Source organism: Uranotaenia lowii, chromosome 2, assembly GCF_029784155.1.
Source record: "Uranotaenia lowii strain MFRU-FL chromosome 2, ASM2978415v1, whole genome shotgun sequence".
Lineage (NCBI taxonomy): Eukaryota > Metazoa > Arthropoda > Insecta > Diptera > Culicidae > Uranotaenia > Uranotaenia lowii.
Window position 1 is genome coordinate 162642193 of NC_073692.1, and position 20418 is coordinate 162662610.

Below are 20418 nucleotides of genomic sequence, written 5' to 3' on the forward strand. Positions count from 1 at the left end.
AAAATGAAATGTCAATGCGACGCTGACGCGACGCGACGCACGACGGGCTATTGTGCTCCCACCTATAGCAATATTCGACTTCTACTCGTCAAGCCCTTCCACCCAATACCACCTGGGTTTCATGTCATTTTAAGTCATTCACTGCATTTTAAAGTTCAGCGGAAGCCGCCATCTTGGATTTCAAGATGGCGTCAGATAGCGAAATTCAACTTCTACCGGTTGATTTCTTTCAACTTATACCCCTATAATATAGGTTTTATGCGATTTTCAGACATTTACAGTATTTTCAAGTTGAGTGGTAGCCGCCATCTTGGATTTAAGATGGCGACGGGCAGCGAAATTTGACTTCTACTCGTTCATTACTTTCACCTAATAACCATATTGTGAAGGTTTCACGATATTTTCAGTAATTTACAGCTTTGAAAATAAAAGCGGAAGCCGCCATCTTGAATTAATGATGGCGTCAAGCAACAATTTTTTTCCTACTATTTGGGCCCTTTTACTCAATACTCATATTGTAAAGATATTCATACCACTTTCGGTGATTTCAAGTTTTCAAAGATGTATTTTTTTAATTTTAACTCAAAACCAACACGCATAACTTACCAAAAATGTGTAAAAATGGGAGTTCCAATTCAAATATGTGCTATCTATTCTGAGCATGTCCTGTTTTGACATCTTGATCGAGAACTGTCACTAAGTTTTATGGCGGTTTAATAATCAGGCACTGAGTGCTATTATAGAACATGCAAAAGAAAGCTTGGAGCAAACTTCTAAGTTTGTGTTTTATTATAGTTTAAAAAGAGCATTCATAACTCTTTCAAAATAACTAAAACAGCATGTTTAATAAAAGTTTTATTAGCGTTTTCAAAACCATCTGAACAACGTTTCATACCAATCGCTCGAACAGTGCGGACGTTTTTTTTTCGCTCACAACAGTATCAGAGTATTTTCTTGAAGTTCGATTAAGTTTTAACGAGTGGAGTGGTTTTGCTGCTGGCGGGTTCGGTCGTCAATCGCCGGATTTTCCCAGAAGGACAATTGGCACAAGTGTGTTCTCACCAATTTGGACGCAGTAACGGTTTTTGTCACCTTCATCATCTCCCAAGGCCATAGTCGTTACCAGAAGGCGCCTTCCTGTTAGCCCTGCAAATCCAGGTCTTCAGCACTGTCGGGGCGGTGACTTGGCGGGTCCGGTTTTGTTTACCGTAGCCGAGTTGACACAGGACGGTTGAGTTCGATTGGACGGGTTCTTCGATTAGACGGGTTCTTCAATTGACGTCGCCATCTTAAGATAAACGGAAGACCACGTGGTTGAAGAAATCAAAAGACACTGGAACAAATCTTCTACTAATAAGTATCTAAAAATAGTAAGTTCTTTTTAATTCTTATTTCACTTTTCTCTTTCTATTTTATTTCACTTTGTTGCATTTTTCGTTAATTGATTGCTCCGCTCATATTTTCAAAACGGAAGGCATTCGTGTCTCCGTTGAGAAGTATGAGCGAAGGCGGGGGGTTATGCCCATCAACTGTGGATGATGAGGGAGTCATCTACGAGGATGTGGAGCATCTGGAGGATCAGGTTCCCCCTGGTCCTTCAGATGCAAAAGATTCTCCGATGGATGATAACTCGGCATCATCCACAGTTGACAGGAGAGCAACCCGACTCCGAACCTACGCGGAAAGTACAAATTTTTCTGGTCCTTGGGTGGTTTTCATCCGGCCCAAAAAAGATGGCAAAAACTTGAACGTGGTTCAGATCACTAAAGATCTGGCGAGGTGGTCCTCCGTAACCAGTGTAAGTAAGGTACGACCGAATAAGTTGCGAGTTGTGGTGGCCAACCGGAAAGCTGCCAATGAGATTGTAGCTAGTAAGTTCTTAACCTTAGAGTACCAAGTTTACATTCCATCACGGGACGTAGAGATTGATGGTGTGATAACAGAAATGAGCCTGGAGGCAGAGTACGTTAAATCCAACGGCGTTGGTAAGTTTAAGAACCTTGATTCGACTTCAGTTGAAATCTTGTAATGCCGCCAACTTAATACTGCCAACGTCGTGAATGGAGTTAAAAAGTACTCGCCTTCAGCCTCATTTCGTGTGACCTTTGCGGGTACCGCCCTCCCTCACTACGTCTTGATTGACGGAGTTTTAAGGCTTCCGGTGCGACTCTTTGTGCCTCGACCCATGGATTGTAAAAATTGCATCAAGTTGGGGCACACTGCATCGCACTGTTGCAACAAGCCAAGGTGCCCCAAATGCGGGGAGAATCATGGGGATGGAGCGTGCTCAGCAGTAGAACAGAAATGTGTCTATTGCGGGGGCTCACCCCATGAAATCTCCTCGTGTGAGGCATTTAAGAGTCGCTGGGATAATCAAAAGCGCTCTTTAAAGGAACGGTCGAGGCGGTCTTATGCCGCCATATTAAAGAGCGCGGCGCCTCCGACCCAACTTAACCCGAGTAACATTTTTTCTGTGCTGGCAGTTGAAAGTGTAGACACGGACACAACCGACGAAGATCCACCAGTCGTTTTTTCAGCTAACTCGCGGAAACGCCCAAAACCAGTACCAAAGAACACCAGAATCCCAAACAAAATTCCTACGTTTAGCCCACCAGTCGTCGTTAGGCCAAAATCACCAACTGAAAAAAAAGAAAAACCAGTCCCTCCTGGATTCCGTATAACTATTACGCCTTAAAATACTCCAGAAGTACCGGGAACTTCTAAGAGCTCCAACCCCAACGTAGCATTACCTGAATCAAATTCCCAACCGGGACTGTTCAAGTTGTCGGATATCTTGGAAGGAGTTTTCACGGTTTTCAACATATCGGAATCAATCCGAGGCATTGTAATCTCAATGCTTCCTGTAGTGAAGACATTTTTAAAGCAATTGATGCAAACGTGGCCCCTCCTTTCAGTTTTTATCTCTCTCGATGGCTAATTTAAGTCAAGAGGTCGGAGATATCACTGTTTTACAGTGGAATTGTCGTAGTATTATCCCTAAACTGGATCCGTTCAAATTTCTTCTTTATGAAACAAATTGCGATATTTTTGCGTTGTCCGAAACTTGGCTTTCTTCTCAATCTAACGTCTCATTCCACGATTTCAATGTTGTCCGTCTGGATCGTGATGATTCTTACGGAGGGGTGCTATTGGGGATCAATAAGCGCCACTCCTTTTACAGAATCCCGCTTCCTTTATCAGGCGGAATTGAAGCGGTTGCTTGTCATACAACTATAAGAGGTAAGGACTTATGTATTGTCAGTTTGTACTGGCCTCAGAGAGTTGCAGTGGATCGAAATCATCTGGAGGACCTGTGCTCAGTGCTCCCTGAGCCAAGGTTGATCCTGGGTGACTTCAATTCTCATGGAACTGTCTGGGGAGAACAAATTGACGATTGTCGTTCTTCTCTTATTTATGACATTTGTGACAGTTTCAATTTAACAATTTTGAACACGGGTGAAAAAACACGGGTGCCTAAACCTCCTGCAAGACAAAGTGCAATTGACCTCTCACTCTGCTCAAATTCACTATCATTGGATTGCCAGTGGAAGGTAATCCCTGATCTCAATGGTAGTGATCACTTGCCAATCAAAATTACAATCACCAATGGGGCCAGCTTTTCAATTTCAACAAATATGGTATATGACCTTACAAGACACATCGACTGGAAAAAGTACTCGGACGATATAACAAATGCCATCGATTCTATGAATGTTTTACCTCCTCTAGAGGAGTATCACTTTCTTTCACGTATAATACATGAAAGTGCACTTTGCGCTCAAACAAAACCCATCCCAAACTCATCCGTACCTAAAAGGCCCCCAAATCCATGGTGGGACCAGCAGTGTTCCAAGCTTTGTAAGGACAAATCGAAATCATTCAAAGATTTTCGAAAACATGGAACTCTCGTCCTATTTGATGCTTATCTTACCCTTGAAAATCAGTTTAAAAAGTTGACCAAAGGGAAAAAGAAGGCGTATTGGCGGAATTTTGTAGGCGGCTTATCACGAGAAACATCCTTGGGTACGTTGTGGAAAGTTGCACGAAGTATGCGTAATCGATCATCAACAAATGAAAGTGAGGAACATTCACATAGATGGATATCCAACTTTGCACGGAAAGTCTGTCCCGATTCCACACCGAACCAAAAAATTGTCCGGAATGTGTCCCTAGACAGGTGCGATCTGGATTCCAGCTTTTCGATGGTCGAATTTTCACTTGCGCTCCTCTCTTGTAACAATTCAGCTCCGGGAATTGATCAAATTAATTTTAACTTATTGAAAAACCTTCCAGATGCCGCAAAATTTCGCTTGTTAAATTTATTTAATCAATTCTTGGAGAACAACATTGTTCCCCAAGAGTGGAGACAAGTGAGAGTTATTGCTATCCAAAAGCCCGGAAAACCAGCGTCCGATGCGAATTCGTACCGTCCAATAGCGATGTTGTCTTGTATACGCAAATTGATGGAGAAAATGATTTTGTTTTGTTTGGATAAATGGGTAGAAGCAAATGGTCTCCTTTCAGATACTCAATTTGGGTTTCGAAGGGGCAAAGGAACAAACGATTGTCTTGCTTTGCTGTCTTCAGATATACAAATGGCGTACGCGAAACGTGAGCAAATGGCTTCAGTGTTTCTAGACATAAAGGGAGCTTTTGATGCAGTCTCAATAGAGGTGTTGTCAGACAAGTTGCACTCCCGGGGTCTGCCTCCACTATTGAACAACATCTTATACAGCTTGCTTTGTGAGAAACATCTGAACTTTGCTCACGGAGATATTGCAATTAGAAGAACCTCCTACATGGGCCTCCCGCAGGGTTCATGTTTGAGTCCACTTTTGTACAACTTTTACGTAAGTGACATCGACAGTTGTCTCTCTGAAGGCTGCACTCTAAGACAACTTGCAGATGATGGCGTGGTGTCTGTCACAGGATCTACCGAGTCTCATTTGCACAGACCTTTACAAGATACTTTAGACAGATTGTCTTCCTGGGCTTTGGGGCTTGGGATTGAGTTTTCCCCCCAGAAAACGGAGATGGTTGTTTTCTCTAAGAAACATAGACCTGCTCAACCAAAGCTTCAACTCCTAGGCAGAACGATCACTCAATCGAGGTGTTTTAAGTATCTTGGGGTTTGGTTTGATTCCAAATGTACCTGGAGAGCACACATTGAGTATCTGAAAGGAAAATGCCAACAGAGAATCAATTTTCTCCGATCAATCACTGGCACCTGGTGGGGAGCCCATCCAGAAGATCTTATAAAATTATACCGAACAACTATTCTCTCAGTGATGGAGTATGGCAGTTTCTGTTTCCAATCGGCTGCCAAAACACACCTCATTAAACTCGAACGTATTCAATATCGTTGCCTCCGCATCGCTTTGGGTTGTATGCCCTCTACGCATAACATGAGTCTTGAAGTTTTGGCAGGCATACTCCCACTGAGAGACCGATTCAGTTTACTATCTCTCCGGTTCCTCATCAGGTGTGAGGTCATGAACCCATTGGTGATTGTAAATTTTGAAAGGTTACTAGAGCAAAATCTTCAAACCAGGTTTATGTCTATATACCATGTCTTCATGTCGATGCAGGTTAATCCTTCCGCGTACTCTCCAACTCGTGTTTGTAACCCACACTACGACCATTCTTCTGTCCAGTTTGATTTGTCTATGCAGCAGGAAATTCGAGGAATCCCAGAACAACATCGCCCACTTTTGGTACCAAGAATTTTCGATGCTAAATATAGACACGTCGATGCTGACAAAATGTACTTTACCGACGGGTCTCTAATAGAGGAATCAACGGGATTTGGAGTGTTCAACGAAATAAATAGCGCCTCTTATAATCTCCAATCACCATGCTCTGTATATATAGTGGAGTTAGCAGCTATTCACTGGGCTTTGGACAGCGTTGCTTCACGACATGCTGGACATTACTATATTGTAACGGATAGTCTGAGCTCTATTGAAGCAATGCGCTCAATAAGACCGGGAAAGCACTCTTGTTTATTGTTTATTGTTTATAAAAAAAGACCATCTGACGTAAGCGTCTTAATGGTTTACTTAAATCTAGGTCTATCTAAACTTACATTTTGAGATTTCTAGCTTCTTAACTGGTCACTTATGTTAGATTCGATCAAGCGTTTAAATGTTGCAGTTGAGACATTAAAGTCAAAGAGAGCATAATGGCGTAAGAAGCTAATTTTTGCGGAACGTAAGGGGTCGTTGCTGCCATAGCGTGTATTTCTCGATTCCAGTGAAAGCCAGTCACGGTTTCGCAGAGCTCTTTCTGGGGCATAAATGTAACAGCGGGAGAGTATCCAAGAACAGTCGATTTCGTTTCTGAGAATTTTCGCTACAAATAGTGATTGACCGATGGAATGGCGATCCGACAGCGTGTGAAGGCCAAGCAAAGCGCAACGTTGTGCATAAGGTGGCAGGTTTCGAGGATTATCCCACGGTAGATCACGCAGAGCATAACGAACGAATTTCCGTTGAACCGCTTCAAAACGCGCTACCCATGTAGCTTCAAATGGCCACCACACAAGATTTGCAGATTCTAGTATTGAACGGACCAGGCAACAATACAGAGCTCGTAGGCAAATAGGATCTGTAAATTCTTTACTCAGACGTATGACAAATCCCAGCATTCGGTTAGCCTTTTCAAGTGTAGCACAGTAGTGACGCTTAAATGTCATATGACTATCCAAAACAACGCCAAGGTCCTTAATTTGATCAACACGATGTAGGAATTCGCCCTGGATATTGTAGTTGTACAAAAATGGAAGTTTCTTGCGCCCAAATGTTATTATACAGCACTTAGAGACGCTTAAGGCCAGTAAGTTATCAGCACACCAATTTACAACCGTATCGAGGAATCGCTGTAATATCTGACAATCTGCCAAGCTGTTAATGACCAAAAAAAATTTCAAATCGTCCGCGTACATGAGTACTCCGCATCCAACAAGCAGCATGTTAATATCATTACAGAACAGGGTGAACAATAAAGGGCCCAAATTACTTCCTTGTGGTACCCCTGAAGTCGGAATGAAATCGGGAGATTCAGAAGATCCGATTTTTACAGCGAGACGACGATTAGTTAAGTAGCTTCTGATCCAGGCGCATAATCTCTCAGATAATCCCAGGCGTTTCAATTTTGAAAGTAAAATCAAGTGATTAACTGAATCAAATGCCGCAGTGATGTCCGTATAAATTGCGTCGACTTGTTTGCCACAATCCATATTGGATATGCAGAATGATGTAACTCGCCGTACTTCCTCGAGAAGATACGGAATATTTTGAGTGCTTTAACAAGACGTCGCTTTTCCATCATCTTTGTTTGGGTTCCCTCCCATTGCTCAATAGTGGGTAATGAGAAGGCAGACTCTCTGGCAAAGGTGGGGGCGACGGAAGGCGACACGTATCAGCGTGAAATCGCCTTCAACGAATTTTACTTTTTGACTCGAAGAAACTCCATTGTCAACTGGCAGCGCAGATGGGACGAGGATGAAATGGGTCGGTGGCTCCACTCGATTATCCCAAAGGTAAGCCTTAAAACCTGGTTTAATAGGTTGGACCTGAGTCGGGATTTCATTCGTATATTTTCCCGTCTCATGTCCAATCATTATTCCTTAGACGCGGTACTCTATCGTTTTGATCTTGCTGGCAGCAACTTATGTGGTTGTGGCCATGGTTTCCACGACATCGAGCATATTGTTTGGTCGTGTGAGGACCACCTTGTCGCCAGAACGAATTTAATAGACTCCCTTCGGGCCCGAAGTAAACCACCCAACGTTCCAGTGAGAGATGTACTGGCTGTGTTAGATTTGGACTACATGTTCGAAATTTACCTTTTTCTCAAAGCTATTGATCTTCATCTATAATTCTCCTTAATTTCATTTTTCCCTTTCTATCCTCCTTTTTCTTTAAACAAATTACAAAAAGTGTTAAGTTAATTAGAACATTGTAAAGACAAAAAAAGTCTTTGGCTCCTCAAAGCCTAAAGGTATGAGCCGTTTCAAATAAAGATATTATAAAAAAAAATAAAAAAAAAAACCATCTGAAAACATATAGTCGAAAAAAAATTATAAGCATTCTGCATGACCATAATAAAACCACCATAAAGCACAAGAAAATGCCATAATTAAACCATAATAAAACTTCCTAATGCTAGTTGGCATAATCTGTGTTACTTGGGTTAGAATTTCAAAATAGGTTTTTAAAACACCAAGAAGTATCTTAAAGATTCGTTAGAAAGTACTTATCGAACGCAACCGACCTTCTTAAAAAAAAGTCCCAGCAAACATGAAATCGCATTAAAAATGATAACTCAAGTCATTAAAAACGTTACTGCGAATCGTAATGCCAACTAACGCAAGTAAAAGGTCGTAAAAATCGTTATTCGAGGTCAAATTAAACGATTTAAATTGGATATGGTCAATAGTCCGCCATGTTTGCAAATTTTGAAGCGATTCCGTTCCTTTTTTTTCTCCAGCGTGGGTCAAGTGAGAGAATAGCTTTGTAGTTCTCTCTGTGACCATCGGTGCAACCAGATTGCTAAATATTAGATGGTGTATTGGCAAGAATTGCCCAATGACAGAGGCAGCAAATATTGTCGCTGGCAACGGTTCGCATGCGTTGAGAGAAAAAAAACTTGTGCTCTCTTGCATTGTTTCAGTATGTATGAATATGGTGTCGAATATCGTCCAAATCGTATACTCCTATCGCTTTAGCCAGAAGTTGAAAATATGTATGTATATTGCCTCCGCTTTGGTAGGTAAATGCTGTTTTCTCGAGTTTCATACGATCAATCTATAATGTATATGAAACGTATAACAAGTTGTTGAGAAATATACCTACAAAAATGTTTGCTGGGGTTGCTTTAAAACTGCTTAGATGTTCCGTTATCGATATTACAACCTTTCAAAAGGCGATGGAAGTTCATGAGTACCTTTTACGTGATACGAATCACCTGAAACTTCCGTAAAACATTTGTTCGGCCAACTGTGAACTTCGGAGTTCCATCTTTACGTAAGAACGCGACTTTTGGTTGCTTGGAATGTTAATCTAAAAAATTCTAACCGCACCTGCTCGGATTCACTGGCGTCATCTGGTCTGTTTCGATCGCCAAACACGAAAGAATCCACTGGGAACCCGTAAAAATCCTCTGATGAATTCTTCATCTTCAAACGTCTCTTGCGAGACAAAACCTGCCTCACTAATTTGCTTAACCACGATTAAATTAATGGAAGAACACAATGACGAATTTTCGTCGTCGCCACCATGGATTTAGAAGTTTCGGACACAATCTGGAAACGGTGTTGTTCGGTCGAGTGCAGGAATCAAAAGAGACTCTTCATTCATTCGTTTGACACGTACTTAAACATTTGACGTTTCGATTTTTATAGCACAGTATAAAAAAAGGTTACACTCAAAGCTGAGTAAATTTCTACAGTGAAGTGAGTTTCATTCACTCTAGACATACGGTTTAGGATGCTCCAACCGTTGGTTTAGACCGTGCAATTTAAAGAATACTGTTATTTTCTATATTGTATGCTGGTTAATAGTTTTGATGGGAGTGTTGTTGCCCTCCTGTACCCATTTTGATATTTGATTCTTCCAAATTTTGGCATATAATGAAGATATTATCATCGACAATCATAATTCCATCGACTTGATTAATATTTCTACCCTGCTCAAGACTCCTTCATACTACATCCATCGTAGTGTCTCATAGACAGAAGATGATACCAGTCCTGGAGGTCTGGAGGGGCCCTTCCGCCACACTAAAAGTCATTTTCTCTTGTTCAAAATCAAACTTGAAGCGTTTGTGTTGATTATGAATCAGGTTATTCACTACAGTAAAATTGGATACATTGGCTTAATAGAAAGACAATTCATAATCAGTTTGCACGTTTAGAACTAATATCCACAGAAGTGTTAGCACAAAAGGTTCATGATGCTGATCAGCCCTGAGCAGTAGTTCTGCTCAGCCATTCGAGGGATTTGGATTACTTACAAACCTACCTAAGGGTCCGATGAATAGGCATCTCCAATCCACTGCTGGCGATCAGGAGCCAGCGTCTTTACTTATTGGCAGCCAAAGTATTCGTCAACTGTGCAGGTTTCAGCGACTAGACTACGCCGCAATGAGCTTCTGGGTCTGCCTCTTCTTCGATGCCCATTTGGATTCCAGTCAAGCGCCTCTCTGCAAATCTCGAGTCCATCTCTTGGCAGCGTGTGCCCAATCCATCTCCACTTACGTTCCCGAATCTCGATTTCTAGCGACCTTTGATGACACCGACGATTTATCAAATTTCTGCCTAATGTTTTTCATTTAAGGTTGTCCAAGGATTCTGGCCTATTCAGTCAATAGAGTGCAGAACTGTCCGCATGTTACGTCATGTATTGTATTAAAATCACTAAGCCATTGGTTGAGCTGTAATGCTGACTCGCTGCGCTTGGGAATTCAACATTGGCTTTGATAGATAATACAAACACGGCTTAAGGAAATGTCTGTGAGAAGTTCAAATTCGTTCGTATACCTTTAGGTCTAGGGAAAGCTCCAGTGATCTTCTAGTGAATAATTACTACTGTATAGAGTTGTCTTTCTTTAGTTTTCTTTTAGTTATGCTGAAAGTACCCTGAGCCCTTCAAAAACTTTTCAACGAATAGCTCGATTATAAAAAAAAAAGAATAATAAGAAGAAGGTACCTCACCTCAATTTTAAGCAATTCCAGAAAGGTTTCAATGCTGAAAAAGGATTGTTTAAAAGCTTACTAGCGCTGTCCGAAAACAGCACCAGTAATATCTCTCAAGATGAAGAATGAAGTAGAACATTTAATCAGAATAAAGAAGATGCGCCTGACGGGTGTGGCAGGTATTGCCTCAGCTTTCAAAACTCTAGACTCTAGAGAAGAACAGAAACAAGAAATGTTTCGAATTCGAGAATATTCACATAATTAACAACAACTACAAGTTAAAGTGTTTACAAAAATATATTTATTCTGGTTATGATTAACAGTTTGTTGCTTTATAACTACATCTTTGTTCTTGTTTACTGTAAAACGTAAACCTAGAGAATTAAAAAAGAAGAAGTTAACAAACTTAAAAATATTACTTGGCTAGCTATTAAGTCACTCACATCCAGACAATAATATCCCTGAAACATTCGACTTTTCACATTCACAAAATCCAATCATTTAGATCAACACACACAGCTGAACGAAACCTACCACACTACAGTTTAACGATAGCATTAACATGACGCAAAAAAAAACTTGAATAGTGGCAGAAAAACTCTACACTCTAAAGATTACAGCTAAAGTACAGCAATTTTCCTGCAGGCAAAGATATTCGACTGGAACATATTTGGATATGGTGCTGGTGCTGGTTTCGATCGGTGTTCGAAGTTCAAACCCCGACGGAAAACATCAGGAGCAAAATGCTGATTCGTTGTTGTCCAGGAGACGTATTATGGCACCGCACTGTGTTTGGGCGCGCCGATTTTGCATCAAAACTTGGGTAATTTTCAAGTTTTAGAAAAATTTCCATCGATGTCTAGGCCGTTTCAGCTACCAAGAGCTCTTAGATTGTTCACTTCTGTCGAGTGAGCTTCTTTTTTTTAATTGATATTTAACCAAGATAACACGTACAGTGGACATCTATGGTCATAATGATCAGGTCCCAATGGTACAACAAGTGCTTTTGTTTTGACGTCCTCTCAATAATTTTTCTCTTATAACAAGGCACTCTCTAGAAGCGGTTATCTACAATCTACTACCGTTTTACCAAATGCTTCCACTAAGCAATGGATGAATCTCATTTTCGATCTAATTTCATGGCGAAGTTTACATCATTCCACTGGAATTGGGTCTATTAGGGCTGTTAGCATTACTGCTTCCACGACTTCCACTGGAACCACCTCCTGGAAGTGGCATCGAGGAGGATATTGCCTTCAAGACTTCCTCCTGTAGCGAGGTCGGCGGATCCGACAGGATGTCGGTCGTTGTCGATAGTTGTCGCAGCTTATTTGAGACGGCTGAAAAAAAAAATTTAAATTCAGAGTTATCCAAAGATTTGGGGTAAAAGCAACCAACCTGGTCTCAATTCCACCAAGGAACAGTGCTGATCCACCCAAAGCTGGGACGTGCGGCACATTTCGTCCAGGCTGGCAACGGAAACCGTCTGGTTAAAGGTGTTCATCAGCGGTTCGAAAATCATGCCGAACTAGATATACAAATAAGAATGTTACTATCAATGAAACTCCCAAAGGACACTACAGAAGATCGCAACTTACAATCCAAAATTTCCAATTGTCCAACGTGCGCTGGCGTACGTACTGTTGGTATAATTCCTTGACGCGTCCGGTGCGCTGCCGTGAAACTGGTGCGCCACTCGCTGGAAGCGCCGTTTGCAAATTGCTAAAAATAAAAAAAACCCATTATTAATTTTATCTTTATAGCACTAAATCAGTACCCCTTATGGGGGTTGAATAATTTGATGATTTGAAGGTAAACCTTCAATTAGTTCAAAGGATCGCTTCAGCATATAGGTATTAGCTGATAGTTCCGCGTCGATAAAGATTCTTAAAACTTTGGAATATACGATCTCGATGATAGTCGGCATATTTCATGACTTGAAGTCAGCAGATGGGCAAGTTTTCGATTGATGAGCGACAATGGTTTGCCGCGTCACCACAGCTTGCTTCTTTGGGTTTATGAATGCAAATGAACGACTCACGACATTCTCTAAGTATATCCCTACCCCCTTAAGTACACCTGGGGCCTCTGACCTTGGGTCCCACCTCGAGATGATCTTTTAACGGTGGGAGGTTATACTTGCGCTAATGCGCTTTTTGGCATAGTCATGATCTAAACTCTTTCAGTAATACATCTGCTCTTTACTCCTTGAAGCCTGATCTCTCCTGTAACGACTCGAGAATCGACCTTTCTTCGAAATACAGGAACAACTCGAGGCTCACGCAAACCATCCTTGCTGACTTGAGTCTGATTTTTCTCAAACGACTCGAGATCTACACAACTAAAGGCCTGATATTTTCTCTATCGACTCGAGATTCAACCTCTGCTCATTTTCTTGGCGACTCGAGGCCTGACCCCTAATTTATTACCAGCAGTCGAGATTCTTTACCTTATGTCCGTCGAAAGCTCGAAGAGCTTTCATGACTCCGGCTTCTTGGACCGACGAAATTCCATTGACTCCAATGATGGCCTCACGAAACGTACCTACTTTCTATCTATCAGCGTGGAATCTATGAAGTTGGCTCTGACGACAGGTTAGGACTTGCACGACAAAACAATATGCTCGATGTCGTGGTAACCTTTTCCTAAACTACACAAATTGCTGCCAGTAATGTTAAAACGATAGAGTACCGCGTCTGGGCACAATTTTCCCGTATGTTTGGATAACGTGCCGCTATTTAGCCAACCCTCATTCTGATACCGCAATCAAGGAATAATGAGAGGACATGAGACGAGAAAATAAACGATAAAATCTCGGCCCAACCTATTAAACCACGGTTAAAGGCTTATCTTTGAAATGAGCGAGTGGAGCCATCAATTTTACTCATCTTCTTCCCATATGCGCTGGCAGTTCACAAGACAGTTTCTACGGACAGAAAAGTAAAATTTGTAAAACGATTTCACGATAATACGTATGGCATTCCAACGAACCCACCTTTGCCAGAGAGTCTGTCCGCTCATTGTCTACTATTGAACAATGTGAAGGACATTTTTACCCACAACAGAAATATTTGAGTTTTTCATCACGGAGAAAAAAGACGACAATTGTTCAATTTTTCAGCTATTTACATCAATCATCAAAGTGTAGTTGATTTTGTCACATTCAAATATACATAAAATAGATTCATCTGTATACTGTTGATTGACTAAATATTATAAATTCTACTACAATTGTATGACTGAATTCAGGCATTCAACTTTAAAAATATTAGATTCAATAACAAACTTTAGATTGACCTTCTGCAATCAATCATAAATATGAAAGATTCAACTATAATGGAATAACTGATTCAACTATGAATGTTATAGATTCACCCAGAAACTGCAGATTGACTAACTTCAATCAACTATAAACTTGAACTACAATTGTATGATTGATCCTACGCATTCATAAATCATAATAGATTCTAACAGTATGGTTGATGTTTTCATCTTTATCCTTTTTTTTCGACCCTTCAGGCAAACATATTATAATCAACATTGGTAACTCTTAGCATGCTTCATACACTCTAGCAAGGACATGCATATCAGCACCACCCCATGGAGAAAGTTCTTACTAAAAGAGTCAAGTTGGCGTGTTTCGTCAAGAATTTCTTGATTTTTTTTTTCATCAGATTTATTTTGTCAATAAAATTTGTATCGTCTTAAATTCAATGGAATACCGGTTAATACAAAACCTTTTATTTCATGGGGATTTTCATTATCAACATTTGAATTTCAGATTACTGATTACACAGATTGCAATGCCAAATGGAAATTCAAGAGAAATCGAAGCCTTTGCTTTGATTTCGAACGCAGTAAAACTAGAAACGATGGCTTAACATCGATCGCCTTACGATGCTCTCTAACATAGAAAAGTTAGATGCCAGCTATTTCTGACAGTAGGACGCTTGCTGTCAACGGAATTTGGCAGATGAAGAATCACGAGAACTAGGCCAGCAGACGAAAGGTAGTCTGTCATAATGCTACTCCATGAGCTAAAGTTTTGAGGTGAACATCGAGAGGAGATGAAATCTCTTTCGCTTTCCGTTTATGCGGTTGAGCTAAGTTATTTGTGTCGATTGATTGCTAGCATAAGCCCTGTGATAATTCATGCTTCAAGATAGCTTCAAACGATTAAGTGCGAAAAACGTGGCTCCAGAGAGTAATTGAAGCTGGAAGAAAAAGTTTATTTCCACTTGCATTCTTACCATCAAGCCACTGCATGCGTTAAGTGGCTTAACAAGAACTACGTCATATGAATCAGAAGAAATTGGAATAAAAATGCTTACATTTCACATCCTGGCTCCAGAGAGATAATTGTTGATATTATTTCGATAACCAATCGTTCGAAAAGAAAACAAAACTGTTTACTGACGACTAATCGAAAATTTATTGACATCTCAAAACACGTCAGTTTCAGAATAATTGAACGGAGATAAATCATTTGAAAAGATTGATCCGAGGAGGAAAACTGATGGTTCCACAAAAATCTGAAAATTAGATTTTTTGTTTTGTAGCCTGAAGAAGTTTGTGTTTTATTTTTGTTATGATTACTTAATTACGGAAAGTTTGAAATATTTCAAATATGAAATAAATAGGAAATTGTCATGTCCCGATAAATGCATAACACACTGTAAATGAATTTTTATAAACATTTTAAAGATGAGATCTTCTACAGATCCGATCTTTGTGTGATAGTGTTCGAAAGATTAATAAACGATCATTCTGATCTCAGCCGTGCCGTGACTAAATAGATACGGAGCCGATTAAATCGCGTGTTTTATTCTCTGCCGGAAATTCTAATTCCATTGGTTTTATTAGAAGTGTTATTAAATTGTGAACGATAAAGAGGACATAACAGAAATAACACATGAGAATTTAAGATCTTAAAATTAGGAAAACATTTATGTGAATTATTGTGCTGGAAAAAAAATCAACAAATTTTCAACTTCATGCGCTTCGAGGAAACTTTTAATGTTTTTGATGTTGATGCTTTTCGTTTATTCTGTTCGTTGCATTTGTGATCCATATTCAAGATCTGGAGCTTTGCTTTGATTAGCATATTGATATACTTATTGGCGACCAATCGTACGTATGTACGTCTCGGTTGTCGAGTGGTAAGCGTGGTATGACGATAATCGCTGGTCCACTGATGGCAGGGTGTTAAATGTTAATCTTAAGTTATCCACGTCATTTATTCAGTCTGTAAAGCCTTAATCGGCGAAGACGGTGTATGTCTTTTTTTTAAGTAATCTTGCGCAGGATGTGCAAAGAGTATCGGCAACGAAATCCTGATTTGAATAACGCCACATTAAAGTTTCAATAATTCTTCTTTTAAGTCAACAGTTGATTTTTCTAGACAAATTTCAATTTTTTTTTAAAAAGGAACAAAATGTTTTGAGTAAATTAAAAAAAAATTGATCCAGGATTATTCATCCCCACACCATCATAATATCGTTTGTTATTGATTAACACTTTGGATTTTGCATCTACGCTTTCATTATCCGAAATAAGCCTTCGCACATATTCCGGATGCGTTACTTTGCTATGATCCCATCCAGTTGTTTAATATACAATGTTCGCCTGGCTAAGATCAAAATCCGTATCTTCAGAACTTTGATGTTTAAAAACTCGTTTTTTATTCGAAACTCGGCTGGTTTTTTCCAGCAATTTAATTTCCTCGCATGAAGGATTATTTATAAAATATTTGTTTAAACCGGCTTCAACACTTCCTAGTTTTTCAGATGAGCAATGAGTTGATTGAAGCGGGAGTGTTGTGAATCGCATCTCTGTAAAATAACAAAATCACCAAATATTTTTTTTTTTATCAGACAGCAGTATAAGAGCTTGAAGATGTGTACAAGCCTGTGGTATGAATCGTAGATGTCGTAACTTTTGCTTCATTATTTTTAATAATGCCCAATGGTCCGATCAACTAGGTTTAGGTCTTTGCAACCCCATGAAGTAATAATTTTGCTTATAAAAATTTTCAACATTCCTGTTTTGATTTTTTTTCTGTATAATTCAGCTTACCTTGGTACTTTAAAAAACCGTTGAATTAGCGCGATCGAATAATTTATCCATACATAAGCAGTTATGGGCAGTGTTCCAACATTTTCCGGCAAAATATCGTTCTCTACAAAAGTTCGCAATCCTGCAGACACATAGTGACTCAGAGTTTGAGCAGCTAAATTCACCCTCATTTCCGCAAAAGGGGCAAATACGTTTTGTTACATACGTTAGGCGAGGAACTGATCTAGGAATTTGTTTGATATCTTCATAGCACAGGTTTTTTATGTGTTCAAATCTGCAAATTCTACCGTCGAAAACAGCATTGTGGCGTGATAGATTATTACGACTTGATTTGATCAAATGAGATGCATCTGTTTGTAGAATTCTGTTCACAAACAATGAGCTTGATGACCAGACCCGTTTTTTATACGTGTTTTATTGCTTGATCCAATAAGATATCCCGTTTTTAGCGATTTGACCATAAATAGTAAGGCGGAAGAAGCTCGTTGGTGTAGGTTATCTCGTGTTTTAGTCGAGTTGGGAAGCCATAAAAATATATTTTTTTTTGCATTGGCGATGTAAGTTAATTTGGGCGAGATCGAAATCTCGCCATTTGGCATATCCAAACGTAGAGCTTTCATCTCATTTTTCAAACTACTTTTTTGTTTTTGATGTCGGTGAAGTTTTATTTTAAGAATTCTATTTTATTTTTCAAGAAGCACCATTTTTTCATAGATTTCGTTATTGCTTTCACGCTCAAAGAATAGTCGTGTCACGACTGAGCGCATCACATTTCTTCTGGCTGTTGGAAGCCTCATGCATTGTCAACAAATCGTCTACCACTTCATCACTTATCACCTCTTTTCGGCCAACATTCACAAAAAATCCTTATAACAACGTATACGTACGTAATACGTACTACTACGTATCACTACGTGGTATCGTAAAACGAGGTAACATTGATCACCGGGGTAACTTTGACCATCAATAAATTTTTCCACATTATCATCAATAACTTAGCTTATAGTTTGAATTTTTGAAAACTGTTTTCTACGTTTGAAAGTCTATTAAATGAGTATCAAATAGACAAAATTTGGTTTGTATTTGAAATTGTTTTCTGTTAGTAAAAATGTAATCTCAAAATCTTGAAATTTCTATTTTTTCCAAGGCTCGCAAACAGCTACACAAACAGCTATTCTGATGATACCAAAAAGTGTTAAGAAGCAAACAGGTGGTTGAATGTGAAAGAACAACTTTTAGTCTTTGTGTATGTATAGTTAAAGTGCTACTTTTATAGTCATTTAATGATAAATTTTTGATGTTTTTAAAGTAAGAATATTTTCCAAGAGTAAGCCCTTATTGGACCAATTGATAGGAATCCTATCAAATGATTACCTTTTAAGAAAAAAATGAAAATGGAAATAGTGGCAGGGCCTAAGGGAATGTGTGAAGGTAAATTTTCATTTGTAATTTGAAGCTCAAACTATTTAGCAATTATAAAAAAATTTGCTTCTAATGCATGCAGCATCTTTTTTTTTTTTTTTTGATGAAAAATGTTTTTAAAAGAAAACGTTAAAAAGCAAGGTAAAATTGATAAATTAGAATTTGTAAACAATTATGAAGGTGTTTTGTATACTTTACGATCAAGAAAACTCGTTAAAGTCGTCAAAATGGAGACTGATCAATGTAACCCCAACGCATCGATTCCTGAACAGCGACGAAATCGATTTTTAAATCAAATTTAAAGTAGTCCAGAAAAATTTTACAACCATGTTTTACGCTCATAGGAGTCCAGTACTGGTTTTAAAAATATGAAACATGCCACATTCCCCTTAACAGAAAAAAAAATCGAAAAATATTGAAAAAAGTGATCAATATTACCCCGGATTACGGTATTTACTTTCTTTTTCGCATGCATGGTAACTGTGATATAATTTTGTTTTTTGGTTGTGGATTTTTTTGTCTCAGGCAACTTTGGTTATTTTCGTTTATATTTCTACGTTTAGTAAAAACATTGCTCACATGAAGGCGCGCATGTCGTGTCTCCCATTTTTTTTTTTTTTTTTGGGAGTGAGGTATATTTGCTCTGCCTAATTCTGCTGCTAAGCTCTGTGAAGCAGAGTTCTGATTCTTTCGACACGAAAGCATCAGAACGATAAAAAAAATAATTTGTTGGGCAAGGCCAGCAACTGCAGACAAGTAAACGTAAGTATTCGATAGCACCGGGTTGATTATTAATTGTGATTTCTGAATTTCAGGATCATGGCGGTGACAAAAAAAAAACACATATGTAGAACCAAAATAATGGCCATCTTCAAGCTGCTGACATGATTACGTATTGCCTGATGGAAGCGGGTTATCAAAACAACTAAAAATGTATTATGTGATTTGTGTGATAAAATAAAATTCTTATTCCGAAAAAAATGCAGTAGCGTTAAATATACAAGGCGACTCTAATATATATAGTTTGCCTCATGAAAACAATCATTAAAATATAATGGAATCTATCATATTCAAAGTTAAATCAACTATATCTTTATAGTTGAATCTACTATATCTATACATAGTTAGCCTCATGAAATCAATCAATAAAATTTAATTGAATCTATTAAATATATCTACAGTTAAATCAACTTTGCACAAGTAGGCTCTTCAAATTTGCAATCCCAATGCACCGAAGAAACAGTAAGTTGAATTGATCTTTAAGAGGGAGTATGCCTGCTAAAACGCCAAGACTCTAGTAAAGCGTTGATGACATAAATACAAACCAAAGCTTTGCGAAGCTTATATAATGAGATCTTCCAGGTTGACTCCCCACCAGGTGCCGGTAATTGAACGAAGAAAATTTATCCTCTGTTGCCATCTTCCTTTCAGATAATCAAAGTAAGCTCTCCAGGTACACTTGGAATCAATCCAAATCAACCCTAAGATACTAGAAGTGCTAGAACATCTCGATTGAGTAATCGATTTACCTAGGTGTTTAAGCTGAGGTTGAGCAGTTCTAAACAACTATCTCCATTTGCTATGGAGAAAACTCAATCCCAAGCCCCAAAGTCCCATATGTCTGAAGTACAGTACCGTTCATAATTGTATAGAAATTGGAAGCACGCGCACTGCCACTTCGACTTTGAACTTCCATAACTTTTGACTCTGATGATATTTTTTGATCGAATTTTCTGCGTTAGATAGATCAACTATCACACTGTTATACCACAAAATTTGAGCTTTCTGGAGTTTGTGTGGCCTGGGATAAAGTAATTCTACGAAAATCGGACTTTTTGGACTTTTCTCATTCATACTGCAATATCTCAGGAATTAAACTACATTTTTTGTTAAAATTTTGCAGAGTGATTGTTGAAATATAAAGTAAGCATGTCTGAAGATTTTGGAAAGTTTTATTGATGGGATCAAAAGTTACGGGAGGTACAATTTTTAAGGCATTTTAGGTTCATTGCGATTTCTATAGAATTATGGACGATTCATGAGAACATAATCGTTTCCATCCACAAATCAGTCAAAAAATGTCTGGCAAAATCAATGATGAAATGAAAAAATGAAATTAAATAACTATTTGTGTTTTGAAATCAGAATCTCACAATATTGTTTTGATTTTTTGGTTGAAATAGATTTACTGGTTGTTAGACATAAGATAGGAGTTTCCTATGAAA

At 38.9% G+C, this 20418-nt stretch overlaps 2 protein-coding genes across 3 annotated transcripts in view; one reads left to right on the plus strand and one right to left on the minus strand.

The window, feature by feature from the left end:
* LOC129743455 (gustatory receptor 68a-like) overlaps nt 1-20418 on the plus strand; it is a 90701-nt gene that overhangs the window by 50526 nt on the left and 19757 nt on the right. The gene's annotated exons all lie outside the window — the stretch shown is intronic.
* The window catches only part of LOC129743453 (MLX-interacting protein), a 102751-nt gene continuing 93307 nt past the window's right edge, over nt 10975-20418 (minus strand). For both annotated transcript variants that reach the window (XM_055735489.1, XM_055735490.1), the window contains 3 exons: nt 12295-12418; nt 12095-12224; nt 10975-12036 (listed from right to left, as the gene is read on the minus strand). In XM_055735489.1, the coding sequence (XP_055591464.1) occupies nt 11846-12036; nt 12095-12224; nt 12295-12418 (445 nt within the window). In that variant the 3' untranslated portion in view covers nt 10975-11845. The remainder of the gene's footprint in view (nt 12037-12094; nt 12225-12294; nt 12419-20418) is intronic.